The 18,975-nt window shown below is 29.8% G+C and overlaps 1 protein-coding gene across 2 annotated transcripts in view; it reads right to left on the bottom strand.

The window, feature by feature from the left end:
- Positions 1–18,975, bottom strand: part of fuss (SKI family transcriptional corepressor fussel) — a 114,269-nt gene that overhangs the window by 17,837 nt on the left and 77,457 nt on the right. For both annotated transcript variants that reach the window (XM_016048545.4, XM_071183141.2), the window contains exon 5: positions 11,423–11,494. In XM_016048545.4, the coding sequence (XP_015904031.4) occupies positions 11,423–11,494 (72 nt within the window). The remainder of the gene's footprint in view (positions 1–11,422; positions 11,495–18,975) is intronic.

An 18,975-nucleotide genomic window follows, 5' to 3' on the forward strand; every position in this document is an offset into this window, starting at 1 on the left:
ACAATAACATTTATATAAAAGTAACTAAATATTTCTGCATAACTTTGAATAACAATAATTAATAACTTTATAATAATTAATAATGATTATGTGCATTTTTCCTTTTCCTGTTGAAAAGAATAAGAAATATCAAAACAAATCTAGAATATCTAAAACAAAATATACCATGACATATATAAAATAAAAATAAATCAAACCACAATTTCACAACTTGTGAAAATTTCTTTTCTTGAAATAAACTGGATTCATTGTTCGGGCCTAAATTTATTAAGTTATTCATCCATTTCAGAAGAAAAAAAAAGTTTATGTTCTTAATCATCATTGTTTCATTTTCGAAACAATTATTATTCATGAAGTCATTTAAATTCACTCATCATTTACATGGTTTTTACTTATAATCCCATTAATGATTATGTGTTTTCACAAATATTGTGTAGAATTATTCACAACATATGACATACACTTGAAGAAATCAATACAAATAAAATAATACAAATAATATAAGTAATCTAATTTAAAATGTTTACTTTTCCACATGATAATTAAGTTCTTCGGTAGCATAAAAATTTACATACAAAGTGCATTATAAATCTTTGTAGAAAATGATATGCTTTATTCCAAAATAATAAAAATATATGCGTTATCTATTGATAACGATTGATAGTCTAAGTTGGGTAAAATATTCCCAACTAGACGGAAAAAAAATAGGGTTTTAAGTTTGTTTACTCATGCTTGATCCTTAATATTGAGGAGAAAACATCAGTAAAGAAACATTCTATGTGAGGAGTCCCACGGTTTAAAAAACCATTTCTATATATTTCATTTGCAAAAATAAAATTTAGGAAATTTACCTAAATTTTCCGAAGTAACTCTCAAACAACATGTAATAAAAAAATTCAGACATAGATGCATTAAAAAAAAAATAACGGGACTCCAAAAATAGGGGCAGAAAATAAAAAATGAAAAACATATGAGAATACCAGCATTGAAAAGCTATTGTGAATTTTTTACATACAATTGAAACTGTTGACTTGGATAAAATTTCCTTAATTTGTTTACATGTACTATTTCTGATTCTTTCTTAGTGAGAAAATTAGGTTTATCAATTTCAAATGACACCTCAGATAATTTCTTTAAAATTTTGTATGGACCAGAATATGGTGAACTTAATTTCCTTGTGTTAGGATAATGGAATTCTTCGTAAATTACTAAATCATTAACTTTAAAATTAGGTTCCAAAAAATGAGTGTCATAACGAATTTTGGTTTTCTTAAAAAACTCTTGGGTATTTTGAACAGCTATTTTTCTTGCTTCATCAACTGGAGGATAAATATTTTGATTTACAAGAGAATCACAAGGTAATTTTCCATACATTAAATAAGCAGGAGGAAATTGTGTTACAGAATGAGGGGTGTAATTATATTCATGTGTTACTTCTTCTAATAACTTTGTCCACGGAATTTTTTTAGAGTTTTCGTTGATTTTACATCTTAACCTAGAGATTATTGTCGCATTAGATTTTTCAACTTTTCCATTTGTTTGCGGATGATGAGCTGAAGTCAATAATTGTTTAACATTATAGTTTCTAAGAAATCTTCTAAATCTAGATGCTGTAAATGCAGCATTACGATCACTTAAAATTTTATCTGGAACTTGAATTTGAAAAATTTGTTTTAAGCAATTTGTATATGTTTCAGTTGTTACACTTTTTGAAGGAAAAGTCCAAAGATATCGAGTAGCATGATCAATAACTAAATGCAAATATTTTTTAGTTGAGTTGTAATAGTTGAGCCCTCCGACAGTATCAATTGATAAAATTTCAAATGGTTGCTCTGTAGGGGGCATACTTTGTAACAACCCAAATCTTTTTTGGTGAGATTTTTTGTTAATTTGGCAAGTTTCACAACATTTAACATAGTTAGAGATATCAATTATTATATTAGGCCAATAGTAGAAAGGTGAGATTAAAGCAATCATTTTTTTAATACCAACATGACCAAATTGAAAATGAGTTTTTTCTAATATTTTTGTTCTTAAAGAAAATGGTATTACTATTTTATGCAAACCTTTTTTCTTAATCGTTAACAAATCATTAATTGTTATGAATTTAGGATTACTTAAATTTTCATTTAATTGTGCTTCTTTAATTTCATCATGAGTCACAACTGGATTGTTATCAAATAAACTAAAAAATACAGAATATCTAGAAAGCATATCAGCTTCATGATTATTTTGACCCTTAATATATTTTACTTCACAATCATACATAGATAGTTTTAAAGACCATCTAAAAAGTCTACCTGTAGGATTTTTTATTTTCTTCAACCAAGTCAACGCGGAATGATCACTATAAATGATAAATTTATTTCCATGCAAATAACAATGATATTTATCTAAAGCATTAATAATAGCTAAACATTCCAATTCAGTAATAGAATAATTTCTTTCATGTTGAGATAAACATCTGGAGTGAAAAGCTATTGGATGCATTGAGCCATCGGGATGTTTTTGTTTTAAAACAGCAGCAATTGCTTCTTTTGAGGCATCAACAAACAAATGACATGGATAATTAGGATTATACAAAGTTAAAACAGGTTTAGAAATTAAAGACGATTTTAATTGATTAAATGAGGTATTGCATTCTACTGTCCAATTCCATTTAACATTTTTCTTAAGAAGATTATTAAGTGGCAATCTAAGTTCTGCATAATTCTTAATAAATTTATGGTATACATTAATACTACCAAGAAATCGTTGTAACTCTTTAACATTTTTTGGAGGTTTCAACTGTCTAATAGTTTCAATATTAGCATTTGCAGGTGAATATTGACCTTGTTCTATTTCATATCCTAAAAATTTTATTTTAGTTTTAGCAAATTGACATTTTGAAAATTTAAGTTTTAAATTTTCATTTTCACATATTTTAAAAATTTTCTCTAAATGATCTAAATGTTCTAAATAATTATCAGAAAATATGATAATGTCATCAAAATAGTTTAAAGCAAAATCAACTTTATGTTTCTGTAAAATTTGACGAATAGCTCTTTGAAAAATAGCGGGTGAATTTTTCCAACCAAACGGTAAACGTAAAAATTCATAAAGGCCAAAATTGGTTGTAAATGCTAATTTTTCAGTATCATTTGGATCTATTGTTAAATTCCAGTAACCACATTTTAAATCTATAGTTGAAAAATATTTAGCATTAGACAATTTATCAATTAAATCATCAATTCTAGGTACAGGTTCAGAGTCAGTTTTGGTTATCTGATTAAGTTTTCTAAAATCTACACACAATCTGGTTTTATTACCTTCATCTTTTTTGTAAACAAGAGTAACTGGGGAAGAGTATGGACTATAGGAGGGTTTAATTATGTTAGCTTGTAATAAATTATCTATTTGATTTTTAATTTCTGCATTATCTTTAACAGATGCTCGATATGGACGCAATGATATGGGCAGTTCAGAAGTTAACTTTACTTTAACAGGTTGAAGATTTAAGTTGCCAATATCAAAATTATTTTTGGAAAATACATGATCATAACTAGATAAAAGATAATTTAACTTTACCCTATCCTCTTCAGAAGTTACAGGTATTTTACCCTGAAATTCTGAGGGTGGGTTGAGCCTATGCTCCTGAATATTTAAACTATTGACATTTCTTTCATCATAAAAATTATTAGTTTCTATATTTCTAGTATTAACACAATCATTTACATTACAATTCACATTTTTAAGAACAATTTTTTGTTTATTGTTGTAAAATATATTAGCATGATATTTATTTTTAGCACTATAATAATTATTAGACTGAGAAAATTTATCATATGTAACATCTTTAAATTTTTGAAAAACTCTAAAATTTTCAAAATCAATATGTAACTTAAATAATGAAATTTCATTAAGACCAAGTATGGCATAATTAAGAGGGGTGTCTATAAAGGCGCATGTTATTACTTTTGTAATGTTTCCTATTTTAACACTTACCTTTTGGAGGTTTCCTTTGATATTTCCTTGAAATTGCGAAATTAAAATCCTAGTAGAGTTCAAATGTTTTTTTGATTGTCCTATAAAATGTTTCGGAATTATAGTGATGTTGGATCCTGTGTCCAATATAGTTAGTAAATTCTTATTGTTCACTCGCGATGTCACACATAAATAGTTATTTGATGGTCAGCTGTTGTTATTGCTGGGCTGCGGAGGCTGGGAATCATGCTGAGGTACTCCATAGCGAAGAGAATTCACAAACCTTGGCTGCTGCATTCTGTACTGATTTTGGGGAATCCACTGCCTTGGCTGCTCCATTCTGTACCGCTGCTGGGGTATCCACTGCCTTGGTTGCTCATAGTATCTTGGACTATCATTCCAATTGTGTCGTTGGGGAGTAGGTCTATTGATGGCACTCTTTTCATTTTTTTCTAACTTTGAACACAACTTAATTAGTTCTTCAACAGTAGAAGGAGATGCTATACTCAGAAAATTACGAAATTTTTCTGGTACGTCAGCTTTGATGGATTCTAGCAACAGCTCCTCGTCTATGCTTAGATCCTTCGACGCTCTCCACTTCTCTGTAGCATATTCAGAAAATGTCTTTTTTGGAGATGGCCTCATAGATAGAAAAAGTTCATACTTATCTTCTCTAGAAAGAGAAAATTTTTCTTGTAGTTTTTCCTCGAGTTCGGTCCATTTTTCAATTTCTATGCATTCATTAATGTAGAAGGTAAATAAGTCTCTTTTCAGGTATTCAGATATGTTATTTATTTTCCAGTTTTCTTCCAAATGTAGGATTTCACATTTTTTATTGAAATACTTGATCCAGTTGGGGAAATTATTTTTATCCTCACACGGAGAAATATTAACGCGTGCTGGAGCATCCACCTGTTTTTCTTCTGAATCAGACATTATTCTTTTAATTTTTCTGTTTCTTAATTCCAAAGTCATCAAAATAAAGTTCTAATCGGTGATTAAAGCGAGAAGAAGACAAAACAAAGAGAGAAATAACAGTCCTCGTTCTTCTTAACCACACCCACGCATTCGAATTTCTAATCCAAGGTTACGAATCATTTAAGAAGCGAAAGTCGATTATCAAAAGATGTATTCCATTATTAAATTAAATAGCATTTTCAGTTTTCAATAATAATTTTTTGCGACAGGAAACTATCACTGCCGACTTATCTGTTACGCTTTGAAAGCCTAAACATTGTAAGTTTGTAGTGTGGCCGGTGCTTCTTGGAAAAGATACAGGAAAATGCAGGAATCATACATAATATAATTTTATTAAAGTAAGGGCCAGAGCCCCAGAATGACAACCTTACATGCTGGTGGATAGGTATAGAATAGCACATTTGACCTTGGAAAGAGGGTTTTTATATCTTTCTGGACAATATATTTAAATGTTAATGGGTCTCAGTAGCGTGGGACTGATCAATTTCCCAAGCTGCTAAAGCCACATCATCACATTTTTTGAGATAATTAGATCAATATTATTACTTTCTTGTGGGAAAGGTTTTTAAACGTTTGCGCGTTGGATAAATGCTCTATTTATGGATTATATTTAATATATAATTGTTTTAACATTACATATATATATATATATATATATATATATATATATATATATATATATATATATATATATATATATATATATATATATATATATATATATATATATATATATATATATAGTAGCTGCACGAAGAAAAATTGTGTTTAATGTAGAAGAAAAAAGCATTTTTACACGAATGAAAAATCTTTTTTCTGTTATGATATAATTTATCTGTCATAAATTGGTATTTTAAAATATGACAAATTCGTTTTGCTCACAAGAAAGTTTCGAAATAAGTTTGGTAACAGTTACGCATTTAGTTATATGAAAGAAAATTATAGTTCAAAAAATTTCAATTTGCTATTAATGCGCGCCAGCGTTTTAAAACATTACTAATGCAATTATTTTTATAATTATAATTTTTTTTAAATACGCAACCCAAACTCTATCCTTCGTTTAACGTAATTTGTAAAAACACACAAAAGCTTTTAGAAGCAAAGTACTTCGTCAAATTGATTTAAATTTAAGCTTTTAACTCATAATTGAATAACTTTTAATTTGATTGCAGAAAGCTTAACTACATTTATATTTCCTTTACATCTGTAGCATTTTTCCCCCCTGCAATATTCTATACTAACACGAAAGCAAGTAAATACACTAGAGACAAAAAGTATTACTCTTTGTAATCTACAACAATCTAATTGAAGTTCACTCTTTGCACACAGCGTGTGCAAATATATATTTTTTATGAATTGCTTATCTAGTCTTTTAATTAATCACTATCAGTGTTTTAAACAGATTTTCTGTTTGGAAGAATATAAAAATGTATCGCAGAAAAAAAGATTCTCTCTGTTAAATGAACCATAGGAAACTACTAAGTAAGCAAGAGGAACAAAAAGTGTTTTACGCTGCAATGGACTACAATACGGAGCAGAAGCTCGAATCACAATAACTTGAGCTTCGGGCGTATAAAAATAGTGTGTGCAAAAAATTGAGTAAATAACCAAAAAAGGGAGGTTACTGGAATAAATCGATAATGTAATTCAAGTAAATTTTATATTTATTTTAAGATACATTCATGGATTTATTCCAACGTTTATTCAACATTTTTATACGTTTAATTTTGACAGGGAATTGATAATGCTAATGCTTCCTTTTTATTTTTAAACTTGTATCTTTAGTTGAAAAACTTTACTTAAAGTGACGATATTTAACAAATTTTAAAATATTTCAGGCATGTACATAAAGTTGTAACTGTCCTTCATATGTATTATTTATTATCTGATCTATAAAGTAAAAAAAGTATACATATTTGGGGTTCGAACTAATACAGAACAGATAAAAAACGCTATTGAAAATATACGAATCATCAATGTGGAAGAGGGGAATGTAAATACCAAAACCAGTTTGATTGCCATAGGGACTAGAAAGGGGACAAGAGGCGTATACTAGAAACTTTCCAAGTCTCATTAGATAAAAAAATTGATTTTGATGTCCCCTGCACTTTTTATCAGTGATTCCAGAAATGCCGATGGCGTTTTTTGTTTCTTTCTCGCTTAAATATTTATTTGGAGCTCCTAATGCGTAAGGGACAGTGGTTTCAACTAGGTATCTGTCAGTGACGTCACTTGTGGGGATTGAACCTGATTGGTTGCTTAATCACGGCATTGGTTTATACCCCGATTCAGCAGCCAATCAGGTTCGAGTGTCTTCGATTGCAGGTATCCAATTAACTGATCCGAAAAATGATTCAACGTGATAATTAACCAAGCTTAATAGCTGTAACGTTAACATCCCTTCTAGTTTATACACAACCAGCTGTTTTCAGCGGTCTTCTTCTCGTTACTTAAGTATCTAATTTTAGCTTATTTCTTAGGTAGAAATTAATTATTAAAATATCTTAGATATTTCGTTTGAAATACATTACACGTTTGTCTATCAATAAAATACTGTTTGTAAACGAATTCTGTTTTACTCTCCAGAAATTTTTTTTATTTTAAAGTAAGGAATATCAGATCAAGTTACAACATGGTGTTGTGCATCGAACCACCATATGTTGTGTTTTGGATCATTTGGATGTTACTCAGTACGCAACACTGATTTAGAATTCGCTTCTTGTAATTTCGTTAGTTTATTGAATTTTGATATTTATGCAATTAAATGCTTTATTTTATGTAGCCGGTATAATTTAAAATAAATCAAGTTGAATCATAAACGTAATAGCAAATAATAGTTCAAAAATGTATAGCTTTACTAAAACCTCATTGTCAATTTTACTCCGCAATTTTACTCATTGTGAGTGGCATAATCCATAAGGAAATATATTTGTGCTAACTGCACCTGTTGCTCATACTGTGGATCAGTCTTAGATACAATACGTATACACATTTTTGATTTTGTTATGGCTAGCGAAATTCTTCTTAAAAAATTGGCTCTTAATATTAGAGAAAATGGTATTTTGCTACTTATTTACTTTATTCTGTTTTTAAATGTAAGCACAACACTGTAAGAAATGGATGCTCAAATTTCACGAAACTATTTCTTTATTTTTGACGGTATATGCTCCGGGCAAAGATTTTGCAAAAGTGACGAAATAACTATTACCACTTCTTCAAGGAAACGAATTTCGTAAAAGTTATTAAGATATTCGCCAATCTATTTTTTCAAAAAAAAATAAATAAAAAATAAATAACTTGTAGCGTCTATTGTCTTTAACTTTTCTAACTATCACTTTATCGTGAACACCATATCCGTAGTGCAATGTCATTTAAACAACACAACTAGTGCAGAGAGAAAAATTACACACATGCCACATGCGAGATTCTATCCCGGGATCTTCCTAACACGAGGCCGACTCTTTAACCACCATTCAGCTCGGACGACTTGTTCTAGTCTACTTTTCACTCTAGTTTCGTCATTTTTGTTAACAATCTCCCACAATGAGCGGCGACGAGGTTCTGAGTTCAGGAAACATAGATTTGAGAGTTCACGTTTTGTCTCAAATCATGCGATTTCGTGGTGAAGTGATTATCGAAATTAACGAAATACAGCTCAAGGCCCCTGAATGTTTAATAGTCAGAGTTTTATGCCTGAGAGTGCAAATGATTTTTTTCCAATCAAATCGAATGGGGGGTAAAACATTTTTGTGTGGTTATTATGAGAAGGCCTCGAGCAGTAATTTCATGCCAAACGATACTGGATAGAGTAAATCTTTATTCTCATGGGATGAATTTCAGAAAAGTTTTATGCTTAATCTGATAACGTAGAGCCATTGGTGATAAAAAAAATTAAAGCATTTTGAATTATTAATTGTATCGATATATGTCCTCCAGATTTATGCATGATTTTGTAGTGTTGATTAAAGCAGTGGAGTCGGTCGTTAAAGTGTTCGAATTTATCTCCAACAACGGATTTTCCTAAGATCTTGACTCCCATTCCAACCTATCCTCAAATGCGATTTCCACGAAATTCCAAGAAAGTATTAATTGTTACGATAACATCTTTTCGCAGTGTAACAATACTGTTAATTTAAGTGATAATTTGATAGCTATTCTACTATCCTAAAATTAATTAAAAAAAACTTCTACCTGTAGTGTCCATCTATTCCATCTATCTAGTCTAGATGCATAGAATAGATGTTGATAATTGAGTAAATAAGCAAATTTATATAAGCTTTTCTCTCGAATTATATGCAATACAAATGAATCTGACCTCATATCGAATTTTATTGTAAGTATCAAATTTATAAAGAGTAGAAAATAGAAGAAAAAGTAAAGATTTATTTTTTTAAGGACTTGGCGAATTTTAAGATGAAAATGCATAAAATGAAATAGATTTATACTTCTTTAAAGAAAAAAACATAAACTTTTCCATGGCTTCGCACTAAAAAAGTAAATTAAAAGTGTTGTGTGTAACTTATGAGAATTAAGTTGATAGTCTCAGTTGATTTTTTAGATATTATGTTCATTTTACATGAATTTTACTTTAAAATACGTAGTAAAAACTTCGTATAAAATTGTTAAAAAACGCAGAGGAAAAGTGGGCTGTTTCTGAATAACAATAGCATCAAATAAACCATAGATTTTTTTTATCAGCTTTCCTTATAAATTTTAAACGAAATTCTCGGAATTCATTTTAAGATAAAATTTATAAGAATCTAACATAATATCCGAAAAATTAATTGAGACTGTATCAACTCGGTTCTTATAAGTTAAGATCAATATTTAATTTTACTTCTTCATTCAAAACCGCAGAAAAGTTGAGGTTTTTTTAAATTTTTAAATTCTGTTTTATTCTTTCATGCATTTAGTTTGCTTCCATTTCCTTGAAAATAATAAAGATTTGCATTTTGTAGCGGAGTTGCTTACGTAACAATGAGAGTTTAAAAATTTTATTTTTATATTGATGGCGAATAAGTTAACGATAAGGGGTGGAAAATTTCAAAGTGATCCAAGAAATTTTAGCAATTCGCTGGAAACATGAATTGCTAAAAAAGGACGTTTTAAAAAGGGCGTTTAAACTGGATAAATCATTCAAGAGAAATTAAGGAAAGTTTAATGTGCAATAGATTTCCGCAATAGTTTTGTTATCTTTTCTCGATACTGCGTAAAGGGCGGTTAATCTAAATTTACCAAAAAAAAAAAAAAAAAAAATAAATAATTTAAAAAAAAAAAAATAAATAAAGAAGAAGAAAACCTGCTCGCTTCAGAAAAAAAATAAAGAAAAAAACCCCACGATCCAAATCAGTGCACCAGTTTTCGAGTTAGTTTAGATTAGTGAATGAGTTAGTGAGATTAGAGTACATTTCACTCATGGGCTGCAATAGTGACACAACTAAAAAAGCACGCGTTTCGAACTAAGAACAAGTGTAAATATGAAAATACTCATTCTTTTCAGCAGCAATACTAACACAACTCATAATTCAGTTTGAAGGTAATCTTTGTTTAAGCAAACTGAAGCATTTCTTATGCATTTTCCTTAGCAATGAAAACTTTAAACCCACTTAATCTCAAAACTTGATTTTTTGAGTTGTGTCGCTATTGCAGCCCATGAGCGATCTATGCCGTGCAATACAAAAATCAACGTAAGCAACAAAAAATTCCAAAATCGAGTTTTAAAAATCGAGATTCAAAACTAAGATTCAAAATTGAAATTTTTATGTGTTTGGTAATTTTGTATGAAAAGCTTACTCAGTGCAAAAATTGTTTCTACAAAAAATAAATTTTGTTTTATCAGTTTTTTGAAATTCTATTTTAGCGTTGATAGTGTTAGCAATGAAAAGAAAATGCAGTATAGCGCCAATTATCCAGACGAATCGGAACGGAATTAGACAACTTTAACGGTTATGAGAATGTTTTTAATTAACTTTCCTTCATTTTTTCCAGGATTAGGATTATCAATTGTAAGTAGTGCTTATTAGAAGTAGCCTAATGGCTTGCTTAAAAGTTCATTTTTTTGCAGTTTTATTCGAAATCTGTTAACTATTAAAAACTGGGCGGAATGAATTTTCTCAAGATGGACTAAACATTTCATTTTTCGACCCCTTTTAAATATTTTAAAAATAAAGAAGCTCTTTCGTATTTTTTTCTTTTTCTTTTTTGATGGACGTGGGGAAAAACACATGATCATTGAACCATCCGGATAATTAGACAATCCGGTAAAGCAGCGTTTGGATAATCGGCGCTCTATATTGTCAAGCCACTTTTCTTGGAATCTGTCATGAAGCATTTACGTTGGTTTTTCCATTGCACGGTAGATTTATACAAACAGGCTTTCAGTTTCATATATAGAGGGGCATACTTGTAAAGACAATGTGCAAAATAGTGCGTAAACTGTAAAGTCAGTTAAGTAAATAATAGAAAGAAAATATTTTCACACCTTTATCCGTACCTTTGCTGAGGGCTGATAAGCGTTGTGGATCAATAAGAGACGAATCCTCTGCTTTTCCCACTATGAAAAAGAATAACAACCATAAATTGGAAAATTCAAAAATATCAGTGTGTTAGTACACACCTCCCTTAATACATACTTTTAAAATCCTTATTAAAAGAGAAGTCAAAAAGCATACAATTTGCAAAGCATTCCCGCATCAGCTAGGTAGGGGCCATTAAGTCACGGAGGTTAAGGCTCAATTCCACCAATAAGCCACCAAACAATTTCGTGACCAATTGTTTGGTGGCTATGTGGGCACCGGTCGCTTTTACTTCCTGGACTTGGAAGCTGAGTATACTTATTAAGTGATTTAAAATGATATTTAAGATAGGAAGAAAGAGCTGCATAAAAAGAAGTTAAACCCCAATAGAGGAAAGAGGGATGAATTTCATTAAAAATGTTTGACTGCTTGATGAGACTTATAGAGCAATAATTGCTTTTCAACCCATTTCGATATCAAATATTTTATTCGGGTATTAAAATGTATTCAAATTCTAATTGAGATTTTTTTTAACTTTATAGTTATGTAACTAATATGACTGAAGGATGCATTTATTACTGCTAGTTCCGAGGCACTAACTACAATTAGTAGTAAATCATTAATAATTAGTTAATAATGGATCAATTAACGTCTTTATTAGAAACTATTGAAAAGATAAGAAAATTATACTGTTGAAATGTATTATTTTCATATTTTACCATAATATTGAATGTTAAGCCAGTGACTTCGTGGTGAAGTAAACATCCGTTTTGATGGCGGAAACAGACTAGTCCATTAGCTGTCAGGGGCGTAAGCTATAAGTTATCAATGCCACAAAGTTCCACTGTGAAATACAACCCCTCCAACATTACACCCCTATCTCGAATTAGGTTTTTTGATTCGGCTTTGTTGGCTGCTTGCCAGTTTTCCATATTATGCGTGGGTTATCAGTATTTCAACAAGAAATGGCGTCGCTAGCTAGCTAGCTGTTTTTTTATGATATTGTTTTTAAATGAATAAAATTTAGATATTGTTCTATTGGGGCCAGCAATTAATGATTATCACCGAGTATTATGCTTATTTTTATCTAATAATCTTTTGTTTATTAAAAAGCTGTTGAATTACAAGTTTCAGTTTTTTTTCTCTAAACAAATATATGAGATAATAACCACAATAATTACAAAAAGTTCTTTTGTGACTGTTTTCTTCATACATAAGTTTCTGCATTAGTTTTTTTTTCTAAATAAGGTGACCTCCTCTTAAAACTCAAATAACTTATAGCAAAATTTGTATAAAGATGCTTCAAAGCTCACTGCTTCACCTTTTTAATTCAATATTCTAAGAACGAAAATCTCGAACAAAAAAATTTTTTTTTTGAATAATTAGAGATGAAAGGAAATGAGTGTTTGAATGTTTTGTAAAAAATTTTGCGACCAGCTTTTTTAGCTTTAGGAAGACATTAATCAGTTTGTTTTATTACAAAAAATGCTAAATTTTAAAGATAGCAATAAATTATATAATTTTGGGTTTTAACTATACATAGCTTTTGTATAGCATTTTGATGTATAATGAAATATGTTTTTGCATCCAGCAATAAAATTATTAAAACTTTTATAAACTACTAACTTAGATTTGATTTCGGACCCCGCTATAGCGAACTATCTGCGGCCTCAACAATAAGTACAGAATAAACGATAGTTCCCGACATCCGAAATCTTTTTTTTAGCACATTAAAGTGGCATTATTGGAAATAGTTGCTATAATTGCAATAATAATAGTTGCTATAGTAATTGCTATAATAATAGTTGCTATAATAATTGCTATAATAATGCTGCAGTACAGTCTGCTTTATGAATTATTAACTATAACTAAACATGTAGCCTCTCAACAATATAGTTTCCCAACAGCGAATTTCTACCTGTAACGAAATTTTTAATCGGAACGTTAAAAAGCATAGTAAATTTTGCATTATTGTAATTGATAATTTCAAGCCTTATTCAGCTTTTTTGTTGCATATTTTATTTCTTCTTCAGTGGTACAAAAAGCTAGATACAGATTATAATGGCGTGGCTAGTTTAAGAGTTTTTACACAAAAGGCGGAACTTAAAGCCACTTACTGTTGGTCACCCCTATTTTAAGGCATTAAGTAAAAATACTTTCTTTTGTGGAGTGGTTTAACACCTTATTAGGTTTAAAAATGGGTAAACTAGGTATCACAGAGCTAAAAACCTTTCTCTTAAGTACAGAATATAAACATACATTAACACCGCCATTTGGCGAACAAAAGAGCAGCCAGTTTTTATAGGATATTAAGTAAACCATCAAGCAATCACTCATACGCCAAAGCAGGTCACCCTTGCTATCTTAAACGTGCTAACGCTAATGTTCCATGAAAATGTGTGTTTAAAAGGCGATTTTGTTTCGTGTTTCTGAGTAGAACAAGTGAATCTGTTTCGCTCGGAATCAGACGATCGTAGAGTCACCTTGGTAACCGCTCTATGCGAAACAATTAACTTCTATTTGGATGTTCTGAGGGGGTGGACATTACAAGCTATCTTTTGAATTGTGGTCAGAAAGATTTCTATAGTTTCTTTCTGTGATATTGATGACGAAGGCTTGTTATGGGTGTGGATACTAAGATATTGATAAAGTTTTATCATGGATAATAATTCCGAGTGTCACTTTAAATATAAGTAGACGTTGAAGTAGATAATGTGACGTTTTTGATTATTGTGCTGATATGTTTTTGGAGCTATCTTTAGATATTATAAAAAACATGCATGAATGTGTTTTCTAATCATTTGTGACGAATGAGTTGTATCGTATTCACAGGTGATTAATTTTGATTGTTTGATGATGTCAGGCAGGCAAAGACTTGATCTTTGGATCAAGTCTTTGTGATAATAAATTTTAATGTTAATTATCAATTATGTTTCTCTTAAGTTTGCCACTTGAAGGGAAATATATACTATGCATTACTATGATTACATTTTTTAGAAAATTTGTCGAAAATGCAGTAAAAAGTTTCCACATTAAGTATCTCAAATTAATAGAGTGAGGCAAATTATATCGCAAATTTTTAAAGTGAGTAATATCTTAGAGGTGATTAATTTTGATTGTTTGATGGTGTCAGGAAGGCAAAGCATAATCTTTGGATAAAGTTTTTGGGATAATAAATTTTAATGTCAATATCAATTATGTTTCTCTTAAGTTTGTTACTTAAAAGGAAATATATACGATGCATTATTAAGATTACACTTCTTAGAATACTTGACGAAAATGTAGTAAAACAATTTGCACGTTAAATATCTCAAATTAATAAAGTGAGTAATATCGTATTCATAGATGATTAGTTTTGATTGTTTGATAACTGCAAGGAGGAATTACAAAACATAAACTTTGTGATATTAAACACACATTAAGTATCGCAAATTAATAAAGTGAAGAAAATAAATCCAATTATAACATGACTGACTAATCAATCGTGTGTAAAGAAAACATCAAAACCAGTTTGATTGCTTGCTGAAACTTGGAAAAGCTTCTAACAATTAACATTTAACTTTTCTCCGCAGTTAAAAAGGCTTTAGTATTTTAATTTTATCTTAATCCGCAGTTATTCTCCAAATTTCAAGAAAGTTTTAGTTTTTTCATTGCCAAAATATTAATTTGCGTATCATCATGTGCTATGTTTTTGCTCCATTTTTTACAAGGGTTTTAAAATATATATTAAAGGCGGTTTTTGAGAAGAGTACTTGGTAATATATTTAATGAAACTTGTTTAATTTAATATAAATACAAAAGTTTAAAATGATCCAAAAATTAAATTTTAAAGCAAAATAAATTCAGCTTTCTATAATTTAAATAAATTAAGCGAATTTAAGGTTTTATAATTTAAACGTATGCTGTGAATTAAGAGTTCTATAGTTTCAAAGAATACAAAGAATTCAGGCAATTTAAATCAACACAATGAATTTAGAGTTCCATAATTTAATATCAGGAATAAACCAAGCTGGAGTTTATATGAACACAAATAATTCAAAATGTTTCAAACATTAAATTTTAAAATTCAGCAAATTCACCGTTTTATAATTTAAATAAATTAAATATTCAGAATTCTATAATTTTAAGAAATACGATGAATTCAGACTAGTTAGATAAACACTATGAATTTAGAGTTCTATAATTTAACATCAGGAGTGAAAAAGCTAGTTATTTAATATAAAGACATGTCAATATAAACACAAAAAATTCAAAATGCTTCAAACATTAAATTTTGAAATTCAATAATTCAGTGTTTTATAATTTAAGTGAATGTCAAAAATTCAGAGTCCTATATTTTCGCAGAATACGATGAATTCGGATTACATAAATAAATATTATGAATTTAGAGTTCGATAATTTAACATCAAGACAAAACAATCTTAAGCTAATATAAACACAGACAATTCAAAATGCTTCAAACATTAAATTTTAAAATTCAATAATTCAGCGTTCTATAATTTACACTAATTAATTTACAGTGAATTAAGAGTTATATAACTCAAAGAAATACCGTGAATCCAGAGTTTCATAATTAACGTTTTGAACAAACAAGCTTAACCTCAATATAAAACAAAAATTCCGAATAACTTTTTAAAAGCATTATTCATGGTTATTAGATTAAATTAAAGTGCATTTTCAACCAATAGGCTAAGAATTGTTATATATTCGCTATCCTTCAGTTTTGCGCCTGAGAATTAAGAGAAGATGACGATAATCCCTTGTCACTCATCCCTTCAAACTAACGGTGAGAAGTTCTGATGAAAAGGAGGACCATTTCGTGGCATGGGATGTTAAAGTCATCTTCTTTCCAACTAATCTCCGGAATTTAGAGCAGCTTTGGTGAACATTCAGAATCAGTTTTGCCCCTCTAATCCCTTTACAAATCTACCGCAAACACCGGGTTACCATTCGTTCACAATGTTGGCGATATTTTCGGATGTTTTGTAATACAAACAAGGGAATTGTTGGTGTTAAAAATTATTTGACAGTTTTTTACGTTTGTCACATCTGTGTGTGCATATATATCTATAGTTTTAAAATTACGTTTAAATTTTGGTTTCCTAATGAAAATCATCCACTGAAATTTTTTTTTCTGCGTTTAAAAATAGAACTAAGCGTATAAAATTCTGTCAAAATTTTTAAGCAAATAGAAACTGTTTTGGTAAACAGCTTGGTCACATTTAAAAATTACCTTATACAGCTTATGAATTATAAAGGTAACCAAGCCGAATGCACAGTGCAACTGTATTTAAATATTTTAATTTTTCAACAGCTCTTGCAATCCCAACACCTTAAATAGTTTTAAGCAATATATTAACCAAATTTCTGCTGTTTTTGTCGAGCTAAAATATTTTGATTTAGATTTTAACTATTTCCCAGAGATGTCTGTGATATTTTTTTTAATATTTTATTTTATAACCGTCGTTGAACAGCCGACACAATTCTGGGTTTACGACTTTTAATGTTCAACTCCGTAGCCTTGTAATTTTGATCCCAATCCAGAAGACAAGGGAGCTCCTGGATCAGTACCCCCAGAGGTATTGATTTGTTATGGGAATATGGAGGACTTTGTGACCCGACAGATATAACGTGCAACAATCACCATTTACTACACGGGGAGGCTGGATTCCAGTGCCTTACTAACCAGGCTATCCCGGCCTTATGCCTGCGATATTGTCAAAGTTCTTTATGTATTGAATTTTAGGCCATTTCAGGGTAGCAGACAGAGGCATTAAAATTATTCAATTATGGTTTTCTGTAAGAGATAACTAATCGCGTGGTATCTGTAGTCAAAATATAAAAATGTCACCCGCGTAGTTAAATATAGAAACACAGAACTACACCGATTAAAAATTGAGTACCATCTACCTAAGAATTAAGTGTAATCTGGATGTCTAACAATTACGGTTTCGGGATAAAATGAACATCAAAATAATTTTTCCTTCATTTATTATATAATTCGATATTTTAATCGCCAAGTTTCAGTCAATAATAATTTTTATTAACAACAAAAATGTCTGCTGTGAGAGATGAATAAAAATCTTCTATTAGGGGCCAAAAGAAGCCAAATTTGGCGCTCCTGTTGAGAAAACTGGGAAAAAGGATTGGAATGAAAGAGGGGGGCTCGTTTTGATGTAAATGTGGAGTTGTGATTTAGAAGTAGGAAGGACACTTGAATTACTTATCGCTCTGTTAGCACAATGACCGGATTTCCCCTATTCATGCAAGTATTTGGACAACGATGTCTAATACTCTAAATCTCCTACCTACCACCATCCATACTTAAGGGGACTTTCCACTTAGAAAAAAAGGTACGAGCTAGGTCATCTTTCATAGAATTGAATCAGGAATTGTAAAAATGTGATTTTATTAAAATGTAACTTTTTTTTTATAAAATAATTTGCCATCTATCTTATTACAAAGTCATTTGTTTTGTTTGAGAAAAGAATAAAGCTTATTTGAATTGAGAGAAAAATAATAAAACTTATTTGGCTTGAAGAAAGAACGAAGCTTTATTTGGCTTGAAAAAAATGAGACTCATCTGGTTTGAATATAGACTGAAGCTTATTTGGCTTGAAGAAAGAATAAAGCTTATTTGGCTTGAAGAAAGAATAAAGCTTATTTGGCTTGGAAAAAGAATGAGGCTTATTGGGCTTGAAAAATTAATGAGAGTAATTTGGCTTGAATATTGACTGAAGCTTATTTGGCTTAAAAGAAGAGAATAAAACTTATTTTGCTTCAAGAAAGAATGAAGCTTATTTGGCTTGAAAAAAGAGAATAAAACTTATTTTGCTTCAAGAAAGAATGAAGCTTATTTGGCTTAAAAAAAAGAGAATAAAACTTATTTTGCTTCAAGAAAGAATGAAGCTTATTTGGCTTGAAAAAAAATGAAGCTTATTTGACTTGAAAAAAGAATGAGGCTCATATGACTTGAAAAAGGAATGAGACTAATTTAGCTTTATTATAGACTGAAGCTTATTTGGCTAGAAAAGAATAAGAATAAAACTTATTTGATTTGAAGAAAGAATAAAGCTTATTTGGTTTGGAAGAAGAAAAAAAAATCGAAATGTTATTTTTTCGAATTTTATGCCTGTTAGTAGCTTTAGGGATTATCTTTCACAACTGTTTTTATAATTTCAATGGATTGAAGATATACGACAGTTAAAACATAAGCATATAAAACGCTTTTTTAAAAAAAAAATATTATTAACAGTTTAAACCTATTCCTGGTGATGTTAGGATAAAGTTTTAAATTAATAAAAAGCAAAACAAAATATTTTTTAATTAATTGAACGCCTGTAGTTTGAATTAAATGAAGCTTTAGGTAGTTAATATCTATTTGAATAGTTTTAGAGTCTATTGCTTAAGGTACAGTCCGCAAAAAAAAAAAGATATCACCCCGAATAACTTTCGTTCTAATGATCCGATTTTCACGAACTAAGTGTCAATCTTAATGGTTCCTGGGGGTGACCTCAAA

This window comes from Parasteatoda tepidariorum, chromosome 7 (assembly GCF_982258835.1).
Source record: "Parasteatoda tepidariorum strain Cologne lab strain chromosome 7, Ptep-v5.0, whole genome shotgun sequence".
NCBI lineage: Eukaryota > Metazoa > Arthropoda > Arachnida > Araneae > Theridiidae > Parasteatoda > Parasteatoda tepidariorum.